The sequence below is a fragment of the Gorilla gorilla genome, chromosome 21 (assembly GCF_029281585.2).
Source record: "Gorilla gorilla gorilla isolate KB3781 chromosome 21, NHGRI_mGorGor1-v2.1_pri, whole genome shotgun sequence".
In the NCBI taxonomy this organism is placed as follows: domain Eukaryota; kingdom Metazoa; phylum Chordata; class Mammalia; order Primates; family Hominidae; genus Gorilla; species Gorilla gorilla.
The window spans coordinates 75,887,307-75,900,626 of NC_073245.2; the positions used below are offsets into that span (position 1 = coordinate 75,887,307).

General features: G+C 56.9%; 1 protein-coding gene across 2 annotated transcripts in view; it reads right to left on the reverse strand.

Moving 5' to 3' along the window:
- Positions 1 to 3,660: 3,660 nt before the first annotated feature.
- GMEB2 (glucocorticoid modulatory element binding protein 2) overlaps positions 3,661 to 13,320 on the reverse strand; it is a 38,250-nt gene continuing 28,590 nt past the window's right edge. For both annotated transcript variants that reach the window (XM_031007438.3, XM_019016753.4), the window contains 5 exons: positions 11,829 to 11,986; positions 9,147 to 9,218; positions 8,684 to 8,821; positions 8,089 to 8,211; positions 3,661 to 6,783 (listed from right to left, as the gene is read on the reverse strand). In XM_031007438.3, coding sequence (XP_030863298.3) covers positions 6,143 to 6,783; positions 8,089 to 8,211; positions 8,684 to 8,821; positions 9,147 to 9,218; positions 11,829 to 11,986 — 1,132 coding nt within the window. In that variant the 3' untranslated portion in view covers positions 3,661 to 6,142. The remainder of the gene's footprint in view (positions 6,784 to 8,088; positions 8,212 to 8,683; positions 8,822 to 9,146; positions 9,219 to 11,828; positions 11,987 to 13,320) is intronic.

The window sequence follows — 13,320 nt, forward strand, 5'->3', positions numbered from 1 at the left end:
ACTGCACTCCAGCCTGGATGACAGAGCAAGACTCCGTCTCAAAAATAAATAAATAAAATAGGCCGGGCATGGTGGCTCATGCCTGTAATCCCAGCACTTTGGGAGGCCAAGACAGGCAGATTGCCTGAGCTCAGGAGTTCAAGGCCAGCCTGGGCAACATGGCAAAACCCCATCTCTACTAAAAATACAAAAACTTAGCCAGGCATGGTGGCTCAAGCCTTTAATCCCAGCTACTCAGGGGACTGAGGAAGGAGAATCGCTTGAACCTGGGAAACAGAGGTTGTACTGAGCAGAGATCGCACCACTGTACTCCAGCCTGGGTGACAAGAGCAAGACTCTGTCTCAAAAACAGAAACAAACATGTCTAATAAGGGATCATTATCCAAAATATGAAAAGAACTCTTAAAACTCAACAATAATGAACAACCCGATTTTTTAAACAGACAAAAGATCTGAAGAGTCACCTCACCAGAGACAGAGAGAAGGCAAAGCAGCAGCTTGTGAAAGGATGCTTCCCATCACACATCATTAGGAAATCTGCAAACCCAAACAGTGAGTTACCATCATACACCTGTGAGAATGTGCCAGGGCCAGGCGCAGTGGCTCACGCCTGTAATCCCAATGCTTTGGGAGGCCGAGGCTGGAGGATTGCGTTGAGTCCAGGAGTTCGAGACCAGCCTGGGCAACAGAGTGAGACCCTGTCTCCACGAAATTTTTTTTTTTTTTAGAAGGAGTCTCGCTCTGTCGCCCAGGCTGGAGTGCGGTGGCGTAATCTTGGCTCACTGCAATCTCTGCCTCCCCGGTTTCACACCATTCTCCTGCCTCAGCCTCCTGAGCAGCTGGGACCACAGGCGCCCGCAACCACGCCTGGCTAATTTTTTGTATTTTTAGTAGAGATGGGGTTTCACCGTGTTAGCCAGGATGGTCTCGATCTGACCTCGTGATCCGCCCGCCTCAGCCTCCTAAAGTGCTGGGATTACAGGCGTGAGCCACCACAACCGGCCTCCATGAACACTTTTTTAAAAAATTAGCCGGGCCAGGCGTGGTGGCTCACATCTGTAATCCCAGCACTTTGGGAGGCCGAGGCAGGTGGACCACCTGTGGTCAGAAGTTCAAGACCAGCCTGGCCACATGGCGAAATCCAGTCTCTACTAAAAATACAAAAATTAGCCATGCGTGGTGGCATGCGACCGTAATCCCAGCTACTTGGGAGGATGAGGCAGGAGAATCACTTGAACCCGGGGACTGGAAGTTGCAGTGAGCGGAGATGGTGCCACTGCACTCTAGCCTGGGTGGCAGAGTGAGACTCCATCTTGAAAAAAATAAAAATAAAAATAAAGAATGTCCCAAACCCAAAACGCTGACAACGCGAAATGCTGGTGAGGACGTGGAACAGGAACCTCAGTCATTGCTGGTGAGGACGTGGAGCAACAGGAATCTCAGTCATTGCGGGTGGGAATGCGAGATGGTGCTGCCACTGGCGGAAGACACTTCAGTAGTTTCTTACAAAATGAAATACATTCTTACCACACAATCTAGCAGTTTCACCCCTTGGTATTTACCCAGATGAGTTGAAAGCTTAGGTCCACACAAAAACTTGCACGAGGGTTTTTAACAGCAGCTTTACTCATAATTGCCAAACCTTGGAAGAAACCAAGATGTCCCTCAGTCGCTGAATGGTATACTGTGGCCCATCCAAACAGTGGCATGTCACAAAGCACTCCACCCTCTGTGGGGACTCTGCCTTCTGGAGTGCTCTGGGCTGGACAGGGCTGGACAGGCCACAGCCCACTCCCCATTCCTGTGTCCTCAGCTGAGGAGTGGCCAGTGCTACACCGGCCCCTGGGGACACTCAGTGGGTACAAGACATGACCCCTTGTAGGTTTGTATCTTGTGGCCTCTGAAACCCCATGAAGTATCAGGAGGAGGAGATATCATGGTGGGATACTGAGGGGTGCAGCCCCCTCCAGGGGCAGAGGGAATGATGGGGGTGCTCAGGACGTGTCAGCAAATGGGAAGGGTCACAGCGTAGAGAAGGGGTAGCAGGAGGGTAGGAAGGGCCAGAGGTGGGAACCGGGTAGTTACATCGACCTGAGAGAGATGGAGGGGGCCTGGCCTCACAAGAAGGGGATGCATCGTGGATGTGAGGTTGCAGGAAGGTGGGCTGAGCCTGTGGGCAGCTGTTGGTGCTCCCCTCCCCGACGGGGCACGATGGGGACAGAGCATGGGAGGGAATAGGAAGCAGGAGCTCTGTCTCGTACACATGGAATCTGAGGAGCTGGCAGATGACCTGTGGGGAGGGTGGTGCCGTGCCAATGTGTGCTGGAAGGACATGCCTGTGCGTTTATCAGCTCTGGGCTGCAGCAGGGCACAAGCGTGGAAGAGCAGCCATGGCAGAAGGGCAGGTTTCAGAGTGGACTCTTGGAACCAGCGCCCTGTGCCCCTCCAGCCACCGTCCCGGAGGGCACCCAGTGACCCGGCTTTCGACGCCATTCTGCCTTGAGGGACGTGTCCAACTTTCCTAAGTGGAACCACGCGGCATGGACTTTTTTTTTTTTTTTGAGACAGAATTTCGCTCTGGTCGCCCAGGCTGAAGTGCAGTGGTGCAATCTCGGCTCACTGCAACCTCTGCCTCCCGGGTTCAAGCGATTCTCCTGCCTCAGTCTCCCGAGTAGCTGGGATTACAGGCACCTGCCACCACGCCCAGCTAATTTTGTATTTTTAGTAGAGATGGGGTTTCGCCATGTTGGCCAGGCTGGTCTCAAGCTCCTGACCTCAGGTGATCCACCCGCCTCAGCCTCCCAAAGTGCTGGGATGACAGGCGGGAGCCACCGCACCCAGTGACCACACAGCGTGGACTTCTATGTCTGCCTCTTGCTGGGCCGTGAGTCTGGGAGGCCAGCCTGTGGCTGGTGTGCAGGCTCCTATGGCCTTGGGTGGACCGTGGCAGCAGGGAGGGGAACAGCGTTGGTGACGAGAAGGCTCTGGGACTGAACCTGGGAGAGGGGAGGAAGAGGCCCCCCTGGGTGTGAGTCTGTTGAGCTCCTGACTGGCGGGCGCAGGCCCCTGTGCCACTGAGAGGTCTCCTTACCTGTGAGCGGCGGTGCCTCCGACGCCAGCCTCGGGTCAAGGTGGGGCCCAGGCTGTTCTTACTATTGTCCTCCAGCGATTTGCAGGACACCTTCAAAACCCTCACCGGTTACCGAATCAGCTGATTCAAAACCCTCACCAGGCAACGAATTGGCTGATTCAAAACCCTCACCAGGCACCGAATGGGGTGATGCTCTTGATCTCCGACTTGCCAGCGTGCAGAACTGCATAAATGAACCTCTGTTGCTTGCAAGCCCCCCAGCCTGCGGTATTTTGTTACAGCAGCACTAACGACTAAAACGGCCATGATCCTCCCACCAGGCCTCTTGAAAACTCCGATGTGTGCTGGGGAGAGAAGGACAAGGGCACAGGGCACCTGCTGTGATGAAAACAGCTTTGACCTCGGGACACCCTGGAAGGGTCCTGAAGCCCCCAGGCCACACTTGGAAGAACGAAGCATGTGGGTGTGAGTGGTCCGGGGTGGGGGTGGCAGCCAGCGCTGTTTGCGTTGGGCCTGTTTATAGACTTGATTTCTCTCCACACTTCATTCCAAAAGATAGACACTCAAACTATGAAAATTGTTTTTATTTTAAATCAAAGTACCAGGCAGATACTTGCAAAACAACATACAAAGCAAAACTCAAACATGGCCCTTCCCTAGGGCGCCTCTGAGCAGGCACAGAGAAGTTCTCACCCTCTGCAAAATCCAATCCAATCCTATCTTCTCAGAAAACCAAACCAAAGGCAGCCATGAAAACCCGTGTTCTGTACGTGGTTGAGAAGGTCCTCCTCTCTGAGTACTGGCTGGCCCCGAGGCGCAGAACTGGGAGGTCCAGGGAACCCTGGCCCTGAGGAGCCAGCAGGACCTGGAGGAGCCGGGGGCGGTGCTGACGACAACCTTCCCCACCCACTGCAGTGTGGTTCGCATGTGGATGAGGGCTTCTCCAGGGCCCTTCCCCACGCTGGGGCTTGGAGCCCCTGCCAGAAGCAGCTGGGTTGGCGGTAGACGTCCCCGAGGGCCTTGGGAAGCACTGGGAATGGGCTCCCAGCCCTGGTGGAATGGGGGATTGGGAATTAATTCTGAAGCTGGTTGTGGCTTATTTTTGTATGGCTCTGAAATTAACTTCCTCTCCCAATGCCTCAATAGCTAAGGGGCAGGGGCAGAAAAGGTCCCAACCCTGTTCTTAAAAAGAAAGGAAATGAACCCACAACCCACTGGAAGTTCTGTTGACGAGGGCTGTCAAGGCAGACGCACTCGTGACTTTGACAAAGGGAAGCAGCTGGAAGGTTGCGGGTCCCAGGGTCACAGGCAGCTGTATTAGTGACAGGTTCTGAGCTGGTGGGTGGGGGCTACAGGGCCCTCCTGACCCCCATAGGGTCATACCGCTGCATGCTGCAGAACTCAACTAGAGTGGAAATGAGTTTAAAACGGAGTATGTACATCAAAAGGTCAACATCACGCCGAAACCAGCTGACTGTGACAACAGCAAACAAAAATGTAACAGAGAAAACAAACAAGACACAGCCTCAGTAGCTTGACATGGGTGAGGGCAGCCAGGACAGGGCCCTGTTGACAATGGCGCAGAGGTGGGGTCTGGGCCGCTCACTGGACGGACAGCCAGCCAGTTCCCTTCGGAGCAGTGAAGTGGGACATGGGACCCTCGCATTGCGGGGCCTCAGACGGGCCTTCAACTGCCGACAGAATCAGCAGGAGCGTCCAGGGGAATCTGGCACTCAGGGTCCTCCCGGGACATGCCCTGTTGGAGATGGCAGGAGGCCTGGGCTGGCTGCTCCCTGAGATGCCTGCCCCAGGGCCCTGGCCTGGAGGGGCCTCAGCCTGGTCTTCCTTGTGAGTCCAAGGCCAGGTCTCAGGACAGCCACGGATAGCCCTTCCAGACAGGCTCTGGGCTCCACCTTCAGCAGCTGCCCTGAGCAGCCCACCCTGGGCAGCCTCCTGAACACCCAGGGGCTCTCCCTTGGACAGAGACCACCAAGGGCCAGCCCAGGGGCTGCATGGGGGCGGGGGGCCAGGGAGCCAAGGGCTGTTCCGTGGCCAAGCAGCCCAAGCTGAAGGGCCCACACGGGAATCCTCGACCTCCATAGTGACTGGTTGTTTATGCCTCTGCCCCAGGACTGAAGCCCTAGGGACACACCTCACGGATCTCAGACCCCTGGGAGGGGCCGGCTCAGGGACAGGCTGCCCAGGACCTCCGCACCCGGTCAAGTGCACTCACAGGGGCTCAGGGGCCACCCAAAGAGCTAACTTGGGAAGCCTAGGCACTCACCATTATTTTGGTTGAAAATGCTATAAATCTGACTCTTCCTAGAAGCCTACTAAGCAATTCACTTAAAAACACCCTCAGTACATGTGCAACAATGCCTGGACCACGCCTCGTCTGTGCGGCCCCTGGGCCACCTGAGCACCGGCTGGGGGCGGGGGAGGCAGGCACCCATTAGGATCTGCACCCCAAGCTCCGGGTGCATGTTCCCAACAGGAGGAGAACGGGGCGCCAGCCACACTAAACCTACAGAAAACTGTGGGAAGAAACCAAATCCATAGGATCCAGAGGTTTCACACTTGGGCTCAGCTCCCAAGTCATGAGTTAGTAATGTCCCCAGGGACCTGGCTGGGTGCAGACACGGGGGCCTCGTGACCTGCTGCACCGCGTCCAGCACCTGCAGGGTCACGCTCGGCACCTGGCTCTGCTTCCTCTGTCTCTGCTGCACCCAGGCTCCCCCTAGCCCCCGCCCACCTGGCTCCTGATCAAGGCCCAATGTGTAAACAGTATTAATAAGCAACAGATGGAAAAATATATTTCCCAAGAAAAAAGGGGGAGGAAACGTGGGACCTGAAGACCGATTTTCCAGGTTGCTCTCGCTGTTCTGTCCCCTTCTCTCTTCTCGTGATTTGTTTTGGCGATTCCTCTCTTTGGTTCTGCAGCCCATGTGACCCACCTGCCCGAGCCAGCCCTGCGGCCTCTGCCCGCTCCCTGCTGCCGCGGCTGAGAGACAGCCAGCCCTGTCCGTCCCAGGGGCCTCGCCCTCCCGTCGGCTACTTCCGCTCGTGGTCCTCTGCCATGGCAGCCACCTCAATGGTGGCCGTGTGCTCCTCAGGCCCGGGGGCAGCCCCTGCGGGCACTGTCACAATTGTGCTGGAGCCGGGCGAGGCCTGGGCCACATTCTGCAGGGTGGGGCCCAGGCCAGGCAACGTGAGCAGCTGCAGCGGGCTGACCACCTTGAACACTGTGCTACCGTCCTGCACGGCGGCCGTGCTCAGGACCGTGAGGCTGGACGCGTCCGGGTGGATCTCCACTGTGCTGGGGTAGGTAGAGCCGGAGGAGGCCAAGACTGTGTATCCCCCGAGCAGCGGGGAGGCCGGGGAGCTGGCAGGGGGCGCCTGAAGGGAACCCTTGCCCAGGACGGTGGACGGCAGGGTGGACACCACTTTACCAAGGGGCACGCTGGTCAGCTGGGGGACGGGCACGCCCGGGCCAAGCGCCAGCTGGGCAGACTGGGTGAGCACCTGCGAGGCCATGGCGGCCGGTCCTGATGTGGCACGTGCAAGCCGGGGCCGCTTCACAGGCGGTGGCAGGGAGACCGGCGTCAGCGTCATGAGCACGTTGCTGAGGTGCTGGGACTTGTGCTTCAGCTCCTTGGCTCGGCGACGATGCTCATCACACTGCTGCTCCAAGGCTGCAGGGAGGGACAGATGGCATCACACAGGCGACGGGGGCATGGATGGCGGCATGCAGGGGATGGGGGCAGACACGCCACACCATCTGGGTGGCCCCTGGGTCAGAGGCAACCCAGGTCTGCTCACCTGATGCCACAAACCCAGATGACCACATGGCCACCAAAGGTGAGGTCTGTGGGAGACGGGGCCCAAGATGGCCCTCGGGGTAGACACCAGCCTGCACTGACCCAGGGCCTGCGTGCAAGCACGGAAATGCCGTCTCAGATCCCCACATGAGCTTTCACACACCCAGCGTGGAAAGTTGCTCTTGTGACATATTAAGATCGAGAGGAGGAAAAGCAGCATGTGTGGCACATGTGCTTAAACATAAACATGCACACACACACGCAGAGTGCACACACACAACACACACAGTGAACACACACTCAGTGAACACACAGTGAACACAGAGTGAACAGAGTGAACAGTGAACACACACACAATGAACACACAGTGAACACACTGAACATACAGTGAACACACACAGTGAACACACACACAGTGAATACAGTGAACACACACTGAACACACAGTGCACACACACTGAATACACACACAATGAACAGTGAACACGCAGTGAACACACACACACTGAACACACACACAGTGAACACACAGTAAGCACAGACCCCAACAGGAGCGTGGAGGAAACACACCAATATCAGGGGCTTGAGCTCTGAGCGGGATCAGGACCAGCCCTTCCCATTCTCTGTCATTGTTTTTTTTTTGAGACAGTGTCTCGCTCTGTCACCCAGACTGGAGTGCAGTGGTGTGATCTCGGCTCCCTGCAACTTCCACCTCCTGGGCTCAAGCAATTGCCTGCCAGCCTCCCGAGTAGCTGGGATTACAGGCGCGCACCACCATGCCCAGTTTTGTTTTGTTTTTTTCAGCAGAGATGGGGTTTCACCACGTTGGCCAGGCTGGTCTCAAACTCCTAGCCTGAAGTGATCTGCCCGCCTCGGCCTCCCAAAGCGCTGGGATAACAGGCGTGAGCCACCGCGCCTGGCCTCTGTCATTTTCTCTTAAATAACTACTTGGTTCATCACAGAAATGGTGGTAAATGTAAGCTTAGTGCAATGGAGACGTCTGACTACCTCCTTTAAGCTTCAGGTTGTTTTCCTCGCACAACAGCAGTGCGGAGAAGCTCGCCGTGGTGGCGGTGACTCCAGGAAGTGCAGGTGGATGCACAGCCATGGGGTGAGCCCGTGGGCTCCAGGTCCTCAGCCTACCGCCCAGGGGACGGGGCGGGGGTGGTCTCAGCGTACCTGCCAGGTCCCGGGCGTACTGCTCCCGCGAGCGGTCCATCTGGCACTTGTGGCTGGCCAGCACCTTCTTCACTAGGTCCAGCATGCCAAAGTTCTGCACGATGTTGTTGAGGAGTACAGCATCTTAAAGGGTAACGCGAACACTCAGTGAGAGCCCAAGCCCTTCCTAGAGAGCCACGCGGACACTCGGCGAGAGCCCGGGCCCTTCCTAGAGAGCCACGCGGACGCTCGGCGAGAGCCCGGGCCCTTCCTAGAGAGCCACGCGGACGCTCGGTGAGAGCCTGGGCCCTTCCTAGAGAGCCACGCGGACGCTCGGTGAGAGCCTGGGCCCTTCCTAGAGAGTGAGAACACCACCACTGAGGCTGCTCCTCAGGAACCCAGCCAGCCAGGAGCTCAGTTCAGAGGGAGAAGACTGAGATACACCAAGGCGATCCTCCCACCAAGTTCAGCCTCAGCACAGCAGGAGTCCCAAGCCTAGATTCAGCCTCCAACCCAGCAGCACAGAAGGGCCTAGGGGCAGGAGAGCCAGTGGCCTCACCTCCTGCAGACACTCCTGGGCTGAGGAGCCAGCAAGAGGGAAGATGCAGCTTCTCACCTCGAAGCTGCAGGGGAGGGTCCTGGACCCGCTGCTGCAGGCCTCTCATGGTCTCCACCAGCTCCTGGTGGAACTCCTGGATGACCTCGTCCAGCAGGCCGGCGTCCTTCAGCCCCCGCCAGAAGGTAAATGTGTCATCTGTGAGGGAAGGAGTGGGTTCAGTGGGCAGGGAAAGAGCTGCTACACGGGGCAGCCACCACAGCCACAAGGACATCACCACAGCCACGAGGACACCACGCCAGAGCCGGCAGCGCCTGGCGTGTGCCCAGACACATCCACAGTGCCGAAATCTAGCAGGTCAGCCTCAGAGCGCCCAAGACAATGCTGCTGGAGCCGGGCCTTTCTCCACAAAGACCCCGCCGGCCCCACCTGGATTCCTGGAGCCCCTGTGTGGCCCGAGGTGGGCAGAGACTCCACCACCCCGCCAGGGCTTGTGAGAAGCCCACAAGGAGGAACCTCGTACCTCCGATGGCCGCGGTCCAGTCGCCAGGGTCTTCACAGGTCTCTATGGTGATGGTCGCAGGAGACCCATTCACTGCAGCCGAAAGGGAACCTCGGGTGAGTGCTGTTTGGACCACAGTCCCACACCCCACATACCCTGTCCGCCCTCCTCACACCACCTTCTGAACCTTTCCATCTGTCTTCACAAAACTGACACACACAGGATACACACTAGTACAGCCAAAGTGTACCTGCCTTATATTTTATGGCTATTTTTAATCACAGACGTTGTCAAACATACAAAGGAGAAACAACGCAGAAACAAATCCCTTGAACCCGTCACCCAATTTCAGCAAATCCTCAACACTTTCCTCCTCTTGTCCATTTACGATTGTACTCAACAAGCACTTTCGACTGGACCGTCAGGAGCGAGACAAGGTGATCCTTCTTTTTGACTTGTTTTCCCACCGAGAGCTCTGCGGCTGCGTCTGTCGCCCGTGGGGCTTGCCCTCACCTCGCCTCTTCAAGTGATGCTTCATTGAAGTCATCGTAAATCTCAGTATCTATCATGTTTCCATTTTTCTACACCAGAACAAGTGGGGCTTTGAGAGACAGAAACCGTCCTGGCTCTTCCTGTGGGTCCCTCTCTCGCGCCTGCAGAACACGACTGGGCGTGTCGTTCATATGTGGCCATTTTGGGTGTTGCTGATAGAGACTTTATACACAGATCTGGCTTAAAAAACAAACCCGGGGCCGGATGTGGTGGCTCACACCTGTAATCCAGGCACTTTGGGAGGCTGAGGCGGGTGGATCACCTAAGGTCAGGAGTTCGAGAACAGCCTGGGCAACACGGCAAAACCCCGTCTCTACTAAAATACAAAGTCAACCGGGTGTGGCGGCGTGCGCCTGTAATCCCAGCTACTCGGGAGGCTGAGGCAGGAGAATCGCTAGAACCCGGAAGGCAGAGGTTGCAGTGAGCCGAGATCAGGCCCCTGCACTCCAGCCTGGGCGACAGAGCAGGACTCCGTCTCCAACAACACCACCAACGACCTGGAAGCAGTTGAATGTTTTGGGAATACTGGCCTTTTCCACATTCATCAAAGACATGGCAGTGGTGAGTATTACTCATATTATACATCTGGAATTATTTGGGGCGTGAATGAGTCGTTTTTCCGAGTTGGGGCTGGCACACCATCTTTTACTAACTGCACAGTAGCCAAGTCAATGGTTCTCAGAGATTTCAGGTTAAAGAACCCAAATCATCTTCAGAAGAGCTGAGCCTCAGCCTAGCTGTGAGGCACTGACTACAGGGCGTGGAAGGCCCAGTTCCTTCCCTGGCAGGCGGTCAGGCAGGGCCAACACTAACGCGGTGGAGCCGCTGGGGAGGCCCTGGGGAGGACAGACAGGAGGCTGGGCTCTACCCGGCCCCTCTGACCACAGCAGCCCAAGTGTCCTGGGCTTCTCAGGACTCAGCACTGAACCTGCCAGGCTGCCCCAGTAGGACGTGGAAGAGGGCCCAGGAGAAGGGTGAGGCCTCCCTAGTGCCCTGGCCTCACTCTCCTACCCAGCGGGACAGGACAGGACTCAACTGGGTCCCACCTGGGCCAACAACAAGGACGTCCCTGGGCACACAGGAACACAATCTGGCCAGCAATGCGGAGTGGCAGCTTAGGGACAATGCACGTGGCATTGCTGGAAACACATCACCAAAGACCACCCAGAGATGTGACCAGGGAGCCCAGGACCTAACTTCACTTTAACTTCAGTTTTTTTGTTTTGAGATGGAATCTCTCACTGTCGCCCAGGCTGGAAGGCAGTGGAGCGATCTCAGCTCACTGCAACCTCCGCCTCCTGGGTTCAAGCGATTCTCCTGCCTCAGCCTCCTGAGTAGCTGGGATTACAGGCATGCGCCACCACACCCGGCTAACTTCTGTACTTTTAATAGAGACAGGGTTTCATCCTGTTGGCCAGGCTGGCCTCAAGTGATCCACCCGCCTCGGCCTCCCAAAGTGCTGGGGTTACAGGTGTGAGCCACCGCACCCAGCCTCACTTTAGTTTTAAGAAAAATTTCTCTATTCATAAAGCTGGAAAGAATTCTAGGGAACAACCTTTCCACAATTTGGAGCTAGAGACGCCAACGTGGAACAGTATCTAAACCGTCACCCGAAATCCCAAGGCCAACGTGGAACAGTATCTAAACCGTCACCCGAAATCCCAAGGCCAACGTGGAACAGTATCTAAACCGTCACCCAAAATCCCAAGTGGCAGGAATACCTGCAGCAAGGCACCCAGCACGGAAGGCGGGAGCACAGGCGCGCAGTTCCGTAAACCGCCAGGTCAGGAGGGAAGCGGGTCCAGATTTGGGGCTGGGCCGTGGGGGTGGGAGGGAGGGGGCCGGGTGGGCGCCCAGGCACTCTCTGTTACTTGCTATACCCTTCCCCACACGTGAGTTATATTACAACGAAAATGGCTTAAAAAGAAAAGTGCTTCAATCTTCCTTGTCAATGAAAGCAGCAATTCTGCCAGATCTCCCCTGTGAGGAAGGAGGAGGCTGATCCCAGACAACTCAGGGCCCCAGGCAGGAGACCGGCAGTCCTGGCGTGAGCAAACGCCTGGGACCAGGGAGGCCACCCAGGGGCATGTCACCCTCTGTGGCCATGGCCAGGGTGGGGCTGGGTCAGGACGAGCAGCCCTGTGCACCTACCGTCAGCTGTGGCGGGCGTGAGGGGAATGTACTCGGCCGACGTGGGGCTGCTCAGGGACACACGAGCTCCTGAGAGGTCAATCTTTGTGCTGCGGCAGGTGTTGGAGCAGACCTTATCGTGCTGGTAGAAGTCCAGTTCCCCGGAGTCCATGATCTTCCTGTGACAGACGGTGGCATGGAGCGTCCAGGTCGGCCCCAGAGCCGAAGGCACCTGGCCCGCCCACCCTGACCTGGGCCATCCACCTGTGTGGGGCAGTCCTAGCAGAGGCGCTGGCAGCTCCACAGGGCAGGGTGGGCTCTGCTTCCCTCTTAGCACGAGCTCGGCGTGCAGGACCCTGCTGCTGAAGCAACAGCCGGCCCAGGCCCACGCCACGGCACTGTCCCCAGGAAGGGGGCGAGCACTGGCCAGTGGGTGTCCTGGAGGTGCCCGTCAGAGTCTGTGGGGCTGGGCCTTTCTGGGATGTCCCACTACCCCAGCCCCAAGGGAGTGACCCACAGCTAACAAAGGTGGGCCCAGTCCACCTGCATCATGCGTGACTCATTCTGAAGCAGAGGAAGGTGGGAAATCACTTCCAGGAGAACCTTCCTCCTTCTAAAGGCACAGAGACAGCAAAGAAGAGTGATGAGGGCGCAGGACAGCACCAACGGCCATGGCTGCCGCTCATCCTCATCTTTACCAGGAAGGCTTCGTACGGCCCAAACTGCTGAGAGCCGCCCTCCCAGGGCCCTCTCTTCTGCCTCTCCGGAGGTCCAGGGTCTCAGTCCTGTGTGCCTCAACGAGCCTGCCTCAACCCATGAAACGAGGGTCAGAGGCTCCAGCCTCATTCAATCTTTGGGCAGCACTGACCTCAGGCACACACAGGCTAATGCTTCTGTGGTCAGCTCAGGACTTGCCTACCTGGCCGGTGGTCCCCACAGCTGTGCCACCAGCCACGTTGCAGAAAATCAGAGGCCAGTTCAGCTGGACAGGGAAAGGACCTGAGCCATGGGAAAGGACCCAGGGCTAGTCACTCGTGAGGTCTCAAACTCTGACTCCAGCACAAAGCAGGGGCCCTCCTTGGGAAGCAAGGTAGAGGCCAGGCCCACAAAGACCGAGACTGAGGCTTATGATTCACAGATAAGTGAAGGCCGGGCACCGTGGCTTGTGCCTGGAATCCCAGCACTTTGGGAGGCTGAGGCAGGTCAATCACCTGAGGTCAAGTGTTCGAGACCAGCCTGGACAATATGGCGAAATCCCGTCTCTACTAAAAATACAAAAATTAGCTGGGTGTGGTGGCGAGCACCTGTAAACCCAGCTACTGGGGAGGGTGAGGAAGAGAATCGCTTGAACCCAGGAGGCAGAGTTCGCAGTGAGCCAAGATCATGCCACTGCACTCCAGCCTGGGCAACAGAGCAAGACTCCCTCTCAAAAAAAAAAGTGAAAGAAAGGACAGAAATAAAGAGTAACATAAAAGGCCAAAATCTGATGCACAAATACCAGATTATACCTTTC